The sequence below is a fragment of the Salvia hispanica genome, chromosome 4 (assembly GCF_029641045.1).
Source record: "Salvia hispanica isolate PSC_SH4W2 chromosome 4, Shi_PSC_v1, whole genome shotgun sequence".
Classification (NCBI taxonomy): domain Eukaryota; kingdom Viridiplantae; phylum Streptophyta; class Magnoliopsida; order Lamiales; family Lamiaceae; genus Salvia; species Salvia hispanica.
Window position 1 is genome coordinate 7,973,913 of NC_142695.1, and position 12,949 is coordinate 7,986,861.

The following is a 12,949-nucleotide window of genomic DNA, read 5'->3' on the forward strand; positions in this document are numbered from 1 at the left end:
ATGTATATATATATCAAAATAAATAAAACCAAATATAAACATGCATGCATTTAATTACTAAACTGTTATCAGTAGAAATTAAATTTACTAAATATAAATGTGTAACTAAAATTTATAAGAATATTCACTTTCACTTTCACTTGCTCTTAAATGCTAACGCATCCCCAATTTGATTTTTTAGACAAATATGTACGTTCGTTGAATAATGTATCTATAAATACAGAGTGGAAAACCTTGTGATACAAAATCCAAACATACATACTCATTAAATTTTCAGAGCAAAAAATGGTTTCCAAAAGAAATGTATTTATAGCTGTTTTGTTAGTTATAGTGCTTCTCACCTCATCGGAAGTTGCAGAGACGACTAGTAGAGCGAAATGTAAGCACTTTCTTTCCTTCAAACTTATACTATATGTACATTATCAAATATCAAGTGTTAATTATTTTGTTGGTTTAATGATCAGCAAAGGAATCTGAGAAGAGAGGTGATGAAGCGATAGGAAGTGATGACTATAATTGTGGCTCCGGTTGCTGTGACATTAAAGATGCCTCATATTGCCATTGCTGCGGTTAATAACATCAGTTGAAGGAGGACTAAATCAATGGAAGCACTAGTTGATAGATCCTTGACCTATTGAGCTTGAGCACCGTGAATCGAAGATAGAATAAAGCAAAAGGGGCTTAGCATTACTACTGCAAGTTGATAGGTGACATGATATGATTTAAGAAAAAGAGGGAACATCTTTTTTTGTCCATGAACTTTGCCAAAGTATCATTTTAGGTCCGTGAACTTTGAAAATATCATTTCAGGTCCATCAACTATGGGTTAATATCATTTGGAGTACTTTTTAACTATTTCCAAGTTTTTTAGACAAAAATACCCTTATACCTTAAAGGGTATATATTTTTAATAAATTTATCCTATACTCATATTTTTTATAAATATCTTTACTATATATTTTTGATGAATTTTTAAAATATAATTTGACCTTCAATATTATCACTTAATTTTGTAATTAAGTGACATGCAAGAAAAGATCCTTATTAAAATTTTTATTATTAAAGAAAAGTTCTTTATTCAATTTTAAAATTCTTTAATACAAAAATTGAAGAAGCAATTTTACTTGCATGTCACATAATTAAGTGATAATATTGAAGGTCAAATTATATTTAGAAAATTCGTCAAAAATATATTGTAAAAATATTTATAAAAAATATGAGTATATGATAAGTTTATTAAAAATATATATCCTTTAAGGTATCGAGGCTATTTTCGTCCAGAAAAACTTAGAAATAGTAAAAAAGTACTTCAAATGATATTAACCCATAGTTGATGGACCTGAAATGATATTTTCAAAGTTCACGGACCTAAAATGATACTTTGGCAAAGTTCGTGGACTAAAAAAGATGTTCCCTCTAAGAAAAATGATGTTTACATAAGTGAAAATAGAATAAAGTAGATGAGTGAAGTGAGGAAATATTAGTAAGAGAGTAATTGTATTATATTTTGCCAAAAAACAAAATGACTTTTTTTAGATGGAACGTCCCGAAAAGAAATATGAGTTCCTTATGAAAAGAGGAAGGGAATACAATTACTAAAGAAGTAAGCTTAAAAAATTAGTATGAAATAATCAATATACTGATAATCAATTATTAATTATAAAATTATTATTAAACATTATAAGTTAATTATAGCGCACTTCTAAATTTGAGTTATCATAAACTTTTTCGTTTTTTTCCCAAAATAATGTTCTTAATTCGGTATTTGTGACGATAACACGTGAAGCAATAAATTAAGATAGAATATATATAGATCAATTGCTCCAAAAACTATGAAATTTGTTTTATTAATATGAGATTAGTTTACCTAACCCATTCTTCGTTGAAACAGAGTCTTACGGCTTATTAATTAATTAGTTAATTAGGCTGTGATGATTATACCTTAGCCCTCAACACTTGGTTGGTTTCCCATAATAAAAGTCCAAGGTGGAGTATGTTGGATATTTTGGATGAACTCTTATTTGGGCTGTGTTATTTGTTAAGCCCGAATGTTATTAATTGGGCTGAGCCCAATTACTTAACCCTTCTCATCAGATGCTGCCACGTGTCTCTCTCTTTGGATGATGGCTTCTAAGCCGTTGGATGTAGGGTTGTTTGTGTTAAGTGAGAATGGGGTTGGTGCCGATTCTCATTCATTCATCATCTCTCTCTCTCTACTCTGCGAACTAGAGTGTCTCTCTCTTCTCTCTTCTCCTTCTCCGACGAACTTCCGGCCATCTCTTGGTGATCTTCCATGGTTTGTTGAGTGGTAGATCTGTTGTGAGTGCTGGTGTGAGGCAATCTCTTCGATTGCTTGTTACTGGAGTGGAACTAGGGTTTGTGAGAACTTGAAGGTCGTGTGTGGGGAATTTGTTCTGTGGAACTAGATCTGGTGTGAGGGGTTTCAATAGTGGAGGTATTGGTGGTCTGAGGGTTAACTCTATCCAATCCATTGGTGCTCCCTTGGATCTAATTCTGGAAGAATAGATCAGTGTTGGTTTTGGCGGGTTCTGAGCCAAGTTTTCTTTGATCTTTTGTTCTTACTCTCTGGTGTTTAGTTGATTACTAGTGTTTAGATCCCATAGGATCTTTATTAGTGTTACTAACGCGTTTCTTGAGTGTGCAGGTGCAATTGAGTACGGTTGAAGTTGGAGTTACAACTTCAAGACCTTGTAATAGTTAGAACTAGATTCATAGCAATCTTAGTTTGTATTACTTGTGTAAATCAGTCGCGTGAGTGAGAGTTTGGCTGAGCTCTCTTGTACAAGAACAAAGAGGTCTCGGTAATTAGTGAATCTAGACTAATCTGATCCCTACAGTGGTATCAGAGCCACGGGGGGATTAGTTTAGCACGCCGAGTCGCTTAAGGAGGTGGGCAAGTGGAATCCTCCTTCGAGAGGGGATTCACTCTGGTAAATTGGCTTATCCTTCTTGGTTTATGTTTCTGTTTAGTGCCAACTATAGGTTTGGGCTTTTGTTCTGGTAGACAGTCTCTGGCAAGGACTTAGGACTTCTGTGCTTTCTTTTCTCTGTGTTGCTTCCGCTGGTTTTAGTGCTCTGTGATCTGTGATCTCAAGTTACTTGATCACTAAGCATCTTGTACTGCCCAAGTGACCCCCTGCGCCCTCCAGTAGTGAGTGATTGCGAGCTGGGATTGGCCAGTCTTGCTCGTGACAGTCAAGGATTTGAGTCCCTTTCTGTTGTGTGAAAGCTCTTAGTCTGTTCTTGTGTTGCTGGTGTATGTCTCTGTGTTTTTTTCAGGTGTGTAAGGCTGTGTGTTTCTGTCTTGCTTCCTGTTTTCTTGCAAAATTTTTCTTGCTAAAATGGCTCAACCTGTTGGTCTGGTTCCTTATAATGGTAAAAATGATTTTGCTATTTGGAAACAGAAAATGAAATGTGTTTTGATTCAACAAAAAGTGTTTAAAGTTGTTGATGGTACTTTACCTGAGGATACCACTCAGGATAAAATTGATGAGATGAATGATCTGGCAAGGGCTACCATTGTGTTAAATCTATCTGATTCTGTGATTAGGAAAGTTGATCATGAGGAATCTACTGCTGAAATGTGGAAACTGCTTGATACTCTGTATACTGAAACCTCTATGTCTTCCAGAATGTATTTGCTTGAAAAATTGTTCAAATTTAAGCTTGATCTTGCTAAAGACATTGATAATAATGTGGATAGGTTTCAGAAGTTAGTTCAGGACATTAAGAGGTCAGGTGATAAAACCATAGATGAATACACAAGTATAGCCCTGATGAATGCCATACCTGATTCCTATAGTGATGTTAAGGCTGCCATTAAGTATGGTAGAGATTCTGCTCCTCTAGACCTCATTATTAGCTCCTTGAAATCCAAAGAACTTGAACTTAAGGAAAGGGCTGCTGACAAGACTGCTTACAATAAGGTGTTGAATGTCAGGGGTAGATCTAAATCTAGAGGGGGCAATGAGCCCAGTAGTAGTTCTGGTAATTCCTCAAACTCTAGGAAAAAGTTTAGGTCTAGGTCTAGAAGCAAGGATCCTAAAACCTATAGCAAGTGTTTCAACTGTGGTGATATTGGGCACTATAAGAAAGAATGTACAAAACCTAAGAAGAATAAGTTCCCTAACAATAATTCCCAAGTTGAAACCCTGGTTAATGTTGCTGCTTATGATAATGTAAATCAGCCGCGTGGGTGAGAGTTTGGCTGAGCTCTCTTGTACAAGAACAAAGAGGTCTCGGTAATTAATGATTCTGTTTTCATGGTGCATGACCTGCAATTTGTCAATGTCTCTCCTTCATGTCCCTTCACTTCAAATGATTGGCTGTGTGATTCTGGATGTACTTATCATGTGAGTCCTTTTAAGGAGGTGTTTTCTGAGCTGAAACCTGTAACTAAGACTTTTGTGTCAATGGCTGATGACAAGAAATGTGAAATTCTTGGAATTGGCACTGTGTGTTTGAAGTTTGAAAATGGTTATGTGCTCAGCCTAAAGGATGTTAGATATGTTCCTGATCTATGCTATAATTTGATGTCATGTATTGCTCTTGAAAATGAGGGTATGGGGGGGAAGTGGGGAGAAGGCTGTATGAAAATTTGCAGAGGTTCTATGTGTCTTTTCAAAGCTAAGAAAAAATGTGGATTGTATGTTTGTAATGCTGTGCCTCTTGCATGTGAAAAAGCTTATGCCAATGTTGTTAAAACTGACAGAACTATGTTGTGGCATAATAGGCTAGGTCATATGAGTGCAAAAGGCTTGAGTATCCTGAAAAAACATGCTATTCTTTCTGATGATGATGTCCAAAGTGAGTTGCCTTTCTGTGATTCTTGTGTGCAGGGTAAACAACATAGAGTTTCTTTTACTAGTATCCCTGCTCCTGCAAATGTGAGTAAATGTATCTTGGAATATCTGCATATGGATGTTTGGGGTCCAGCTTATGTATCCTCTCACTCTGGATGTGTTTACTTCTTGTCTGTGATTGATGATTTCTCAAGAAAAGTGTGGTGTTTTTTGATGAGACACAAGTCTGATGTTTTTGAAAAACTTAAAACTTGGAAAATCTTGATTGAAACTCAAACTGGTAAGAAGATTAAGGCTATTAGGACTGATAATGGCCTGGAGTTTTGTAATAATCAGATGGATGATTTATGTGATAGCTTTGGAATTAAAAGACATAGAACTGTACCTTATACCCCACAGCAAAATGGGGTTGCTGAGAGAATAAACAGGACTTTACTTGAAAAAGTGAGATGCATGCTTTCTAAGTCTGGATTGTCAAAAAAGTTTTGGGGTGAGGCCTTGTTATCTGCTACTTATTTGGTAAATAGGTCTCCTTTTGTGCCTCTGGTTGGTCAGTGTCCTGAGTATGTGTTCTATGGCAAGCCTCTTGTTTTTTCTCACCTAAGGGTTTTTGGCTGTACTGCTTTTGTGCATAATAAGTCTGACAAACTTGAGCCTAGATCTAGGAAAGGTGTTTTTCTAGGTTATCCTGAAGGCGTCAAAGGGTATAGAGTCTGGCTAAGGGATGAACCTGGGTTCAAGGTCATAATAAGTAGGGATGTTGTCTTCAATGAAGATGAATTCCCCTGCTTAAGGCTGACATTGAGCCCAGATCCTATAGATGTGGACAATGAACCTCTCACTGAGGTGGAGTCCACAGATACACTCACTGGAGTGGAGCATCCTAGTGGTGCTCCAAGTGAGGTGGAGCAGCCATTCTGGAACACTTATCCAGTCTATACTCCTAATGAGACACTTGATGAAGGAAACCCAAATGTGCTGCATAATAACTCTGCCCAAAATGTTAATGACAATGTGCCTAATTTGCATAATAGTCCTGTTAGAAACTCTCCTCCTGTTCCTGTTCAGAATGTGATAAATAACCCTAGTGGCATTCAAAATGCTATTGATAATACTAAATTGCAGGATTATGTGCTATCTAGAAATAGAACTAGAATGGTAAATGTTGGTAAACCTTCTAGATATGATGGCTTTGTTGGTTTAGTTGCTCTGATTAATTTGGCTTTCAATGTTTATGAATCTGATGGTGATGAGCCTCAAACCTATAAGCAGGCTACTAAGTCTAAATTCTGGAGTCAGTGGCATAATGCCATGATGGAGGAGATGCATTCTCTGAAAATTAATTTCACTTGGATTCTTGTACCTTTGCCTCCTGGTGCATCTGTGGTTGATTGCAGGTGGCTCTATAAACTGAAAAATGAGGTGGAGGGCCTTAGGTACAAGGCCAGATTAGTGGCAAAAGGCTTCACTCAACAAGAGGGGGTGGATTACACAGAAATCTTTGCACCTGTTGTTAAATTTACAACTGTTAGAATGATGTTGGCTTTGTGTGCTCATTTTAATTGGGAATTGAAGCAGATGGATGTTAAAACTGCTTTCTTACATGGTGACCTTGATAAGCCCATTTATATGAAACAGCCTGAGGGCTTTGTTGATCCCAGGTTTCCTAATCATGTATGCTTGTTGAAAAAGGCCCTTTATGGTTTGAAACAGTCCCCTAGGCAGTGGAATATCAAGTTTAATACATGTATGCAAAAGTTAGGTTTTGTCAGAAGTACTTTTGATGCATGCTTGTATGTGAAGAATCTTGATACTGTGCCTGTGTTTCTGCTATTATATGTTGATGATATGCTTTTAATGGGTCCTTGTTTAAAAACCATTAAGGGGGTGCAAGCTGCTTTGAGTGAGAATTTTGACATGAAGGATCTAGGTGATGCTCAGAAAATCTTAGGGATTAATATCTGTAGAGATAGGAGTAGCTCCACCCTTGTGTTGCATCAAGAACCTTATGTGTACAAAATTCTGAAAAAGTTTAACATGTTTGATGCTAAGCCTGTTTCTGTGCCTTTAGCTGCCCATTTTATGTTGAGTAAAGACTTGTGCCCTAAGTCTCAGTCTGAAATTGATGCTATGAAAAGAATTCCCTATGCAAATGCTATTGGATCTGTTATGTACTTGATGGTTAGCACTAGGCCTGATATTGCCTATGCTGTGTCTTGTCTTTGTAGATATATGTCTAATCCAGGTCATGTTCATTGGGAAGCTCTGAAATGGCTTCTTAGATACTTGAAGCAAACTGCTAAGTATGGTTTGTGCTATTCTAAATGTAATGATGGTGTTTTACTAACTGGTTTTGTGGATTCCAACTATGCTAATGACAGAGATAAGAGGAAGTCAACCACCTCCTATGTATTTTCAGTGTGTAGGTCTTGCATAAGCTGGAAATCACAACTTCAGCACATTGTGGCTTTGTCCACCACTGAGTCAGAGTATATTGCTATCACTGAGGCAATGAAAGAGGCTGTATGGTTAGAAGCCCTCCTTATCACATCTGACGAAGCATGATTGTAACATCTTCAGGAACCATAAATTTCAATAATCACCAGTATCACCTATGTTGCCCTTACCCCTCCTCTTAACCAAAGTCCAAACTAAAGACAAAAATTGAATAGGACTCATAAAAGTATGACTTGTGCTGGTAGCAACACAGGATACAGATATAACTAAATTATTTGGCATAATATGCTTAGTCTGCACCAGGCCATGAACATATAGCATATACATTTCTAATAAACTCATGAAGCTTACCGGAATTTACCTTAAGGCTAATGCGTAAGGAATTTATAGATGTTTCTATCAAACATTTCTCAGCTTCATTTCTACATATCAGAATCTGGAAGAAAGACAGAGTAAACATTATATGAAGCATAAAGTAGCTCAAAGACAGAATAAAATAAACCATAGTTATATAAAACAAAAGAACTCTCCCATGTTAAACTCTTAAGCGTTGTTTAATTTGGTTGATATGGTTGGATTGCTAGAAATTGTCGAACTATATAAAATCTTTACTTTACTTGATTTCAAATAGATGATAACTCAAGACCAGTGATTAAATGACTAAATGTATACTAAGTAGCCAATCCAAATATCCCGTGTAGTATACATGGAAACAGTAATAAATTTTATCATGTCCAATATATTTGCAAAGAAAACAATCCACCAAATTACAAATCTTTGAAGTTAACAAGCCTTAATGTTCCATCTCACAGGACCCAAATTTGGCAGATATACAAGATGAAGAGTAGTTAGCGCCTCAGCTTTAAAATAGTTACAGAAGTTCTGAATTAATGAAAAAAATACTGGTGACCTCAAACTAAGACTAAACATGACGGGGTAAGAGTTAGAAATTGGCATCAGTACCAATAAGATAAATGCTAAGCAATGCATAAAGCACTTGCAGTAAAGTAAGTATAACAGAGAGTGATACTAACTAAAACTGGGCAACCACACATGAACTCTTAGAATGCATTATGCACCAAAAAATGTAAAGAATCAGCTTTTTCATTTGTAGCAGCATTAAGTTGCCAAATTAAGTTCAATATATTCAACACATTGAAGAAAGCAAAAGAAAAGGGTCAGTCAATGAAAGAGTTCCAAAGTAGATTAAATCTGATGGCCCTGTGAATACGGTCCAACGAAGTCCATTTATTTTGTTATAAAGCTCTTGTTATAGGGCTTGTACAAAAAACTACTTAGTCTGCAGTTCTAACACACTTTCACAAAGTTAGTGAATGATGCTCCAATAATAAAAAAATTAGAACAAACATACACATAGCAAGAGCATACTTAGCCGAACCCCCCTCCCAGAGACCTTCTTCAACTGATTCAAGTTTTTTAACTTACTAGAGGACCATATATTAGTACCAAGAACCAACAGAGGACCGGTCATATTGATCAGTACCAAGAACCAACCCGATCATATTACGTTGAAGTAAGGCAAAAATTGCAGCATAATAAGGCAATAAGAATTCTTACTGGATTCAGTAGAAGCTCTGGACTGGTCCTGAAACCACAAAGCAAATGATAAAGTTTACCATGTAATGATGTAAGTGGTTATGCATTTAGTTGATGCTGAATCTTATATTGATTCATAAACCAAATAGACATTCTGATACAAATTCTAGCATATTAAAGAGCAAAGAAGATCTACTAAAGCATACATGTTTTATAGTGCACCACATACTATAATTAAAGCTTATTTCGTCCAACACAACAAATGGAAGTAACCGCCATTACATACTTGAGTTCAACTTCTGGTTTATTGTGCCTTTCCACTTCTTGACAGGGAAAATTCTACAGAGACCAAACCAAAAAAAAAAGAATTTACAGAATGATCAAATCAACAAATACTGAGCAAGAGAAACCGGAAAATTTACGCAATTTCCCAATCCAAAATAAACTCGTATTAGCCCGAAACTGGAAATGAATTAAAACACACCTACCTGCAAGCACAGGGCAGCGTCTAGAGTGTTCCGAATGCATGTTAGGTACAATCTCAATGAGTTCGCCTACAGAGTTATACCACAGGAACCAAATAAAAAAAAATAATCTTGTTGAAATTAAGTGAAGGATACATCGACAATTCGACATATACACGAAAATCTTACCATAATCGCTCGATCAGGAAAAGGGCAGGAGTAGTGAGGGATCTTGATTTTTGGGATGAATTTGTAAGATAAATTTATCATAGTAAAAGTGCAAATTAATTGAAAAAGTTAAAAATAAAAAATAAAAATCCGACCTACCGGATTCGAACCAGTGACCTAAGGATAACAGCTGAACCACTACAGTCCTCCGCTCTACCAACTGAGCTAAGGTCGGTTTGTAGTTTGGACCAAATTAAATGTTATTTATAGTTTATTTAGCGGAGAGAGAATAAAGTTGTAAGAGAAAGTGACAGACTCGACTTAATTCATCCATCACCTTGTCCAGTTATTAACATTTAATTTGATTCATCGCTCAATTGGGTTTGTCAAATTTCTCGTTGATTAAACGCGCAGTTCAAAATTTTAAGCATTTATTTTGCATTGATTTTATTAAAATTTTAGACAATTTTCGAAAACTTAGAACAATTTTCGAAAACTTAGAACAATTTTTTACCAATTCATAAGTATCATCAAACCAATTAACAGAATACTATACCATGGTAAAGAGAATGACATAACAAAATATAGGGTTGTGTTGGAGTCATTACAGAACATATAACTTTGATGTGTGAGTTGATACACAACATTTAAAACTATATATTCATTTGCCAACCAAAAAAAAATGTACATTACTTAATTTCAATGTTTCCAAATTTCAGTGCAGACGGCGGCTGAGAACAACATCTAGCTTAAACATATCTAAACTTTCACTGCTTCAGGTTTTCTATAAAAATAAGCACTCAAAATCCCAACATTCTTATCCTCAAAATGATATCCCCAATAATTCAAATTATGGCTCTTTTCTTGTTTATGGCTCTTCTCATTTCTGCCCAAGTTGCAGACGCTCGACAACTCAATCCACTGCTGTGTAAGCACTTTCTTGACTTTTAAACATAAAAAGTACTAAGATATCATTGCAAAGTGAATTATTCGATTACATGTTTTTTTTTTTAATTGACCGGTAGCTTATCACTAAAATGAATATAAATAGATGCAAAACACTTTCTTGATTAAATTCTTTTGTCATGTATTAATGAAAAAACCTCACGTGAAATAGATATATTAAACTCTGAATTTCCTTTGATTGTGGGTTTGATTTTATTAGCAAAAGAGGAAGATAAGAACAAGAAGAGAGGTGCAGATTTTGAGTGCCCCAAAGGGTGCTGCCGAGGTGTAGCCAGACCATATTGCCGCTGCTGCTCTTAAAGATGTTTTTGTATTTCTCCATCTGTCCCACTGTTCCTCTCACTTTTATGTTTTTAATTTTTTTCGAAAGTTTTCTAATTTGAAGATAAAGCATAGTTTCAATGATATCTTTCCCTACACCAGTACACCACTATATAAATACCCCCTCAATCTCCAATTTGGCACCGTTTGACTTACACGATCTTTAAGAAATATAGTGGAAAATGAGTGAGAAAATGGAAACCGTTTGACTTACATGATTTTTAAGAAATATAGTGGAAAATGAACGAGAAAAGTTAATGGAATATGAGTCTCATTTTTATATACTATCTCCGTCCACGAAAAATAGATAAAGTTGTAAATTACATGGGTTTTAATGCATAATTGGTGAGTAAGAGATAGAGAGGGAAAATGTGGTAAATTACATGGGTTTTAATGCATAATTAGTCTAATTTTGATGAACAACTTAAAATGATAAAATATTATTATTTTTTGTGGGCGGAAATAATATTAATTTTATACTCTGTGATAAAATGTGTGATAAAATGTGATTGAAATATGGAGTCTATTAACAAGTAAGGATTTCAATTAGTTAAGGAAATTAGTGTAAATTAATAAAATACGAAGGGAGTAATTTTGGTTATGACATACCATGTCATCGTACCATTTGATGTATCTAGACTATCCACTCATATTCTTGCAAGTTGCAACTTTGCCTCTTCGTAGCCAAGTGCACCACCCATGTATATATGCATATATGTAATGTAGGTCGATATCAATTTTGTAAATGAAATATTCTTATTTTCATATTTTAATACAAGTGGAAATGTAAACGAATTAAGAAGTAGCACGACTTGACCAAAAATCTGTGTAAAACTACAAAGTGTTCCCACATTCATATTCTGATACAAGTATAAATGGAGACATGTAAATTCGTTAATAATTAAATCTTCCAACTAACGCGCGCAATTCCAATTTCCACCTAAACGAAATTAGTAATCAAATTCTTTTATACACGTTACAAATTAATTATATAAATTATATTGTTTCAAGTAATATTAAATGCTATCTTTATTAATGTGTGAAGAATAAAAATGGATTATCTTGATGATACTTTGGAGTAGTTAAAAAGTTACTTTTGGAATTTTAGATGAACTAATGCAAACAGGCCACAAAAATGATTGTATAGTATGGATATCAGAAAATCCTAATTTGATTTCTTGATATCAAAATATTAAAATATTCAAAATTGACTGCAAAACAATGGAAAAATTCATTACTTATAAGTAGTTTGGAATCCCTAGAAATTCAAAGAAAATAAAATTAATTATGAAAATTAACTCGTTAACCCGTTTCGCAAGTACAAGGCAAATTAATTTCAAGTTATTCCGGCACAATTGACATTTTCCGGAACTGTATCTTGGACTATAAATTTTATTCTTTCTGAAAAAAATGATACAAGCACATAAATTTTCCCAGTTATCACCTTTTCATATGAAAATATAATTCTCCCAGCTAGGATGGGAAAAAAATGAGCTACTCATTTTTACTCGAATCCACGATAATATTATCATCATGCATGGCTATATTGGTTTTATAATAATATTTCCATTTCCCCATCTTTCCAACCTAGAGAAAAAGATCTCACTAATATAATACTCTTTTTTAAAAATCTTTTTCTTATTTCTGTATTTCTTAATTAGGATAATCAAATTCTGCAACAAAGTCATACGCTGATACACGTTCATCCAGTCAATCACCAGAACCCAGTCTTCGTTGAACAAGTAGAGTTTTGTGACAAACTAATAATTTAATTGGTTAAAGTAGTAATCTATAAATTGGCGTAGAGAGTGCATGGAAAGCTCACAGCCTTCTCATAAAATAAAATCGAACATAAACACATTAATTTCCTAAGCAAAAATGGTTTCCAAAAGATTTGTATTTATTGGTCTTCTGATTGTTATGGCCCTAGTCTTATCCATGGAAGTTGCAGATGCTAGACAACTGGCTGAGACGTCCAGCAATGTTGCATGTAAGAACACTTTCTTTCTTTTAAATTCAATAAAATTATGGGTATTGAAATTTCGAGATAAATATATTTTATTTTAAAATGTAAAAAAATCATGATGATAGTGAATTTTTTTTTAAAAAATATTTACTAGAGTAATTCTCATGTTTAGTAAAATTTGGTTTGGGTTTTATTGCAGCTGAAAGGAAAAATGTGGATCTCATGGA

General features: G+C 34.7%; 1 protein-coding gene, 1 long non-coding RNA gene and 1 other non-coding gene across 9 annotated transcripts; 1 reads left to right on the forward strand and 2 right to left on the reverse strand.

Moving 5' to 3' along the window:
• Window positions 1-375: 375 nt before the first annotated feature.
• On the reverse strand, window positions 376-9,740 carry LOC148927183 (actin-related protein 2/3 complex subunit 4-like). Of its 7 annotated transcripts, none has more exons than XM_089057180.1 (7): window positions 9,629-9,740; window positions 9,491-9,532; window positions 9,326-9,391; window positions 9,124-9,176; window positions 8,859-8,886; window positions 7,642-7,716; window positions 376-564 (listed from the first exon to the last, which is right to left on the reverse strand). In XM_089057180.1, the coding sequence occupies exons 2-7, from the start codon at window positions 9,491-9,493 to the stop codon at window positions 511-513; spliced, it is 279 nt and encodes a 92-aa protein (XP_088913306.1). In that variant the 5' UTR covers window positions 9,494-9,532; window positions 9,629-9,740; the 3' UTR covers window positions 376-510. The 7 variants fall into 7 exon arrangements, with proteins under 7 accessions (XP_088913306.1, XP_088913308.1, XP_088913307.1 ...); XM_089057182.1 differs by having other exon boundaries at window positions 7,632-7,716; window positions 9,629-9,735; XM_089057181.1 differs by having other exon boundaries at window positions 511-639; window positions 9,629-9,739.
• On the reverse strand, window positions 9,619-9,704 carry TRNAY-GUA (transfer RNA tyrosine (anticodon GUA)). Its single transcript is given in 2 exon segments — window positions 9,619-9,654; window positions 9,668-9,704. It is a non-coding gene; the product is annotated as a tRNA-Tyr (tRNA).
• A 473-nt stretch (window positions 9,741-10,213) lies between the features above and the next one.
• LOC125192453 (uncharacterized) lies at window positions 10,214-10,842 on the forward strand. The gene is made up of 2 exons (XR_007171399.1): window positions 10,214-10,397; window positions 10,635-10,842. It is a non-coding gene; the product is annotated as an uncharacterized LOC125192453 (long non-coding RNA).
• The last annotated feature ends 2,107 nt before the right edge of the window (window positions 10,843-12,949 follow it).

What these genes read in the sequence shown, in the direction of transcription:
- LOC148927183 (XM_089057178.1), bottom strand. An exon ending in AAACCAGAAGTTGAACTCAA is followed by an intron (nt 8,887 to 9,123) that starts GTATGTAATGGC and finishes TTGTGGTTTCAG; the next exon opens with GACCAGTCCAGAGCTTCTAC. An exon ending in CAGAGCTTCTACTGAATCCA is followed by an intron (nt 7,717 to 8,858) that starts GTAAGAATTCTT and finishes TCTTTCTTCCAG; the next exon opens with ATTCTGATATGTAGAAATGA.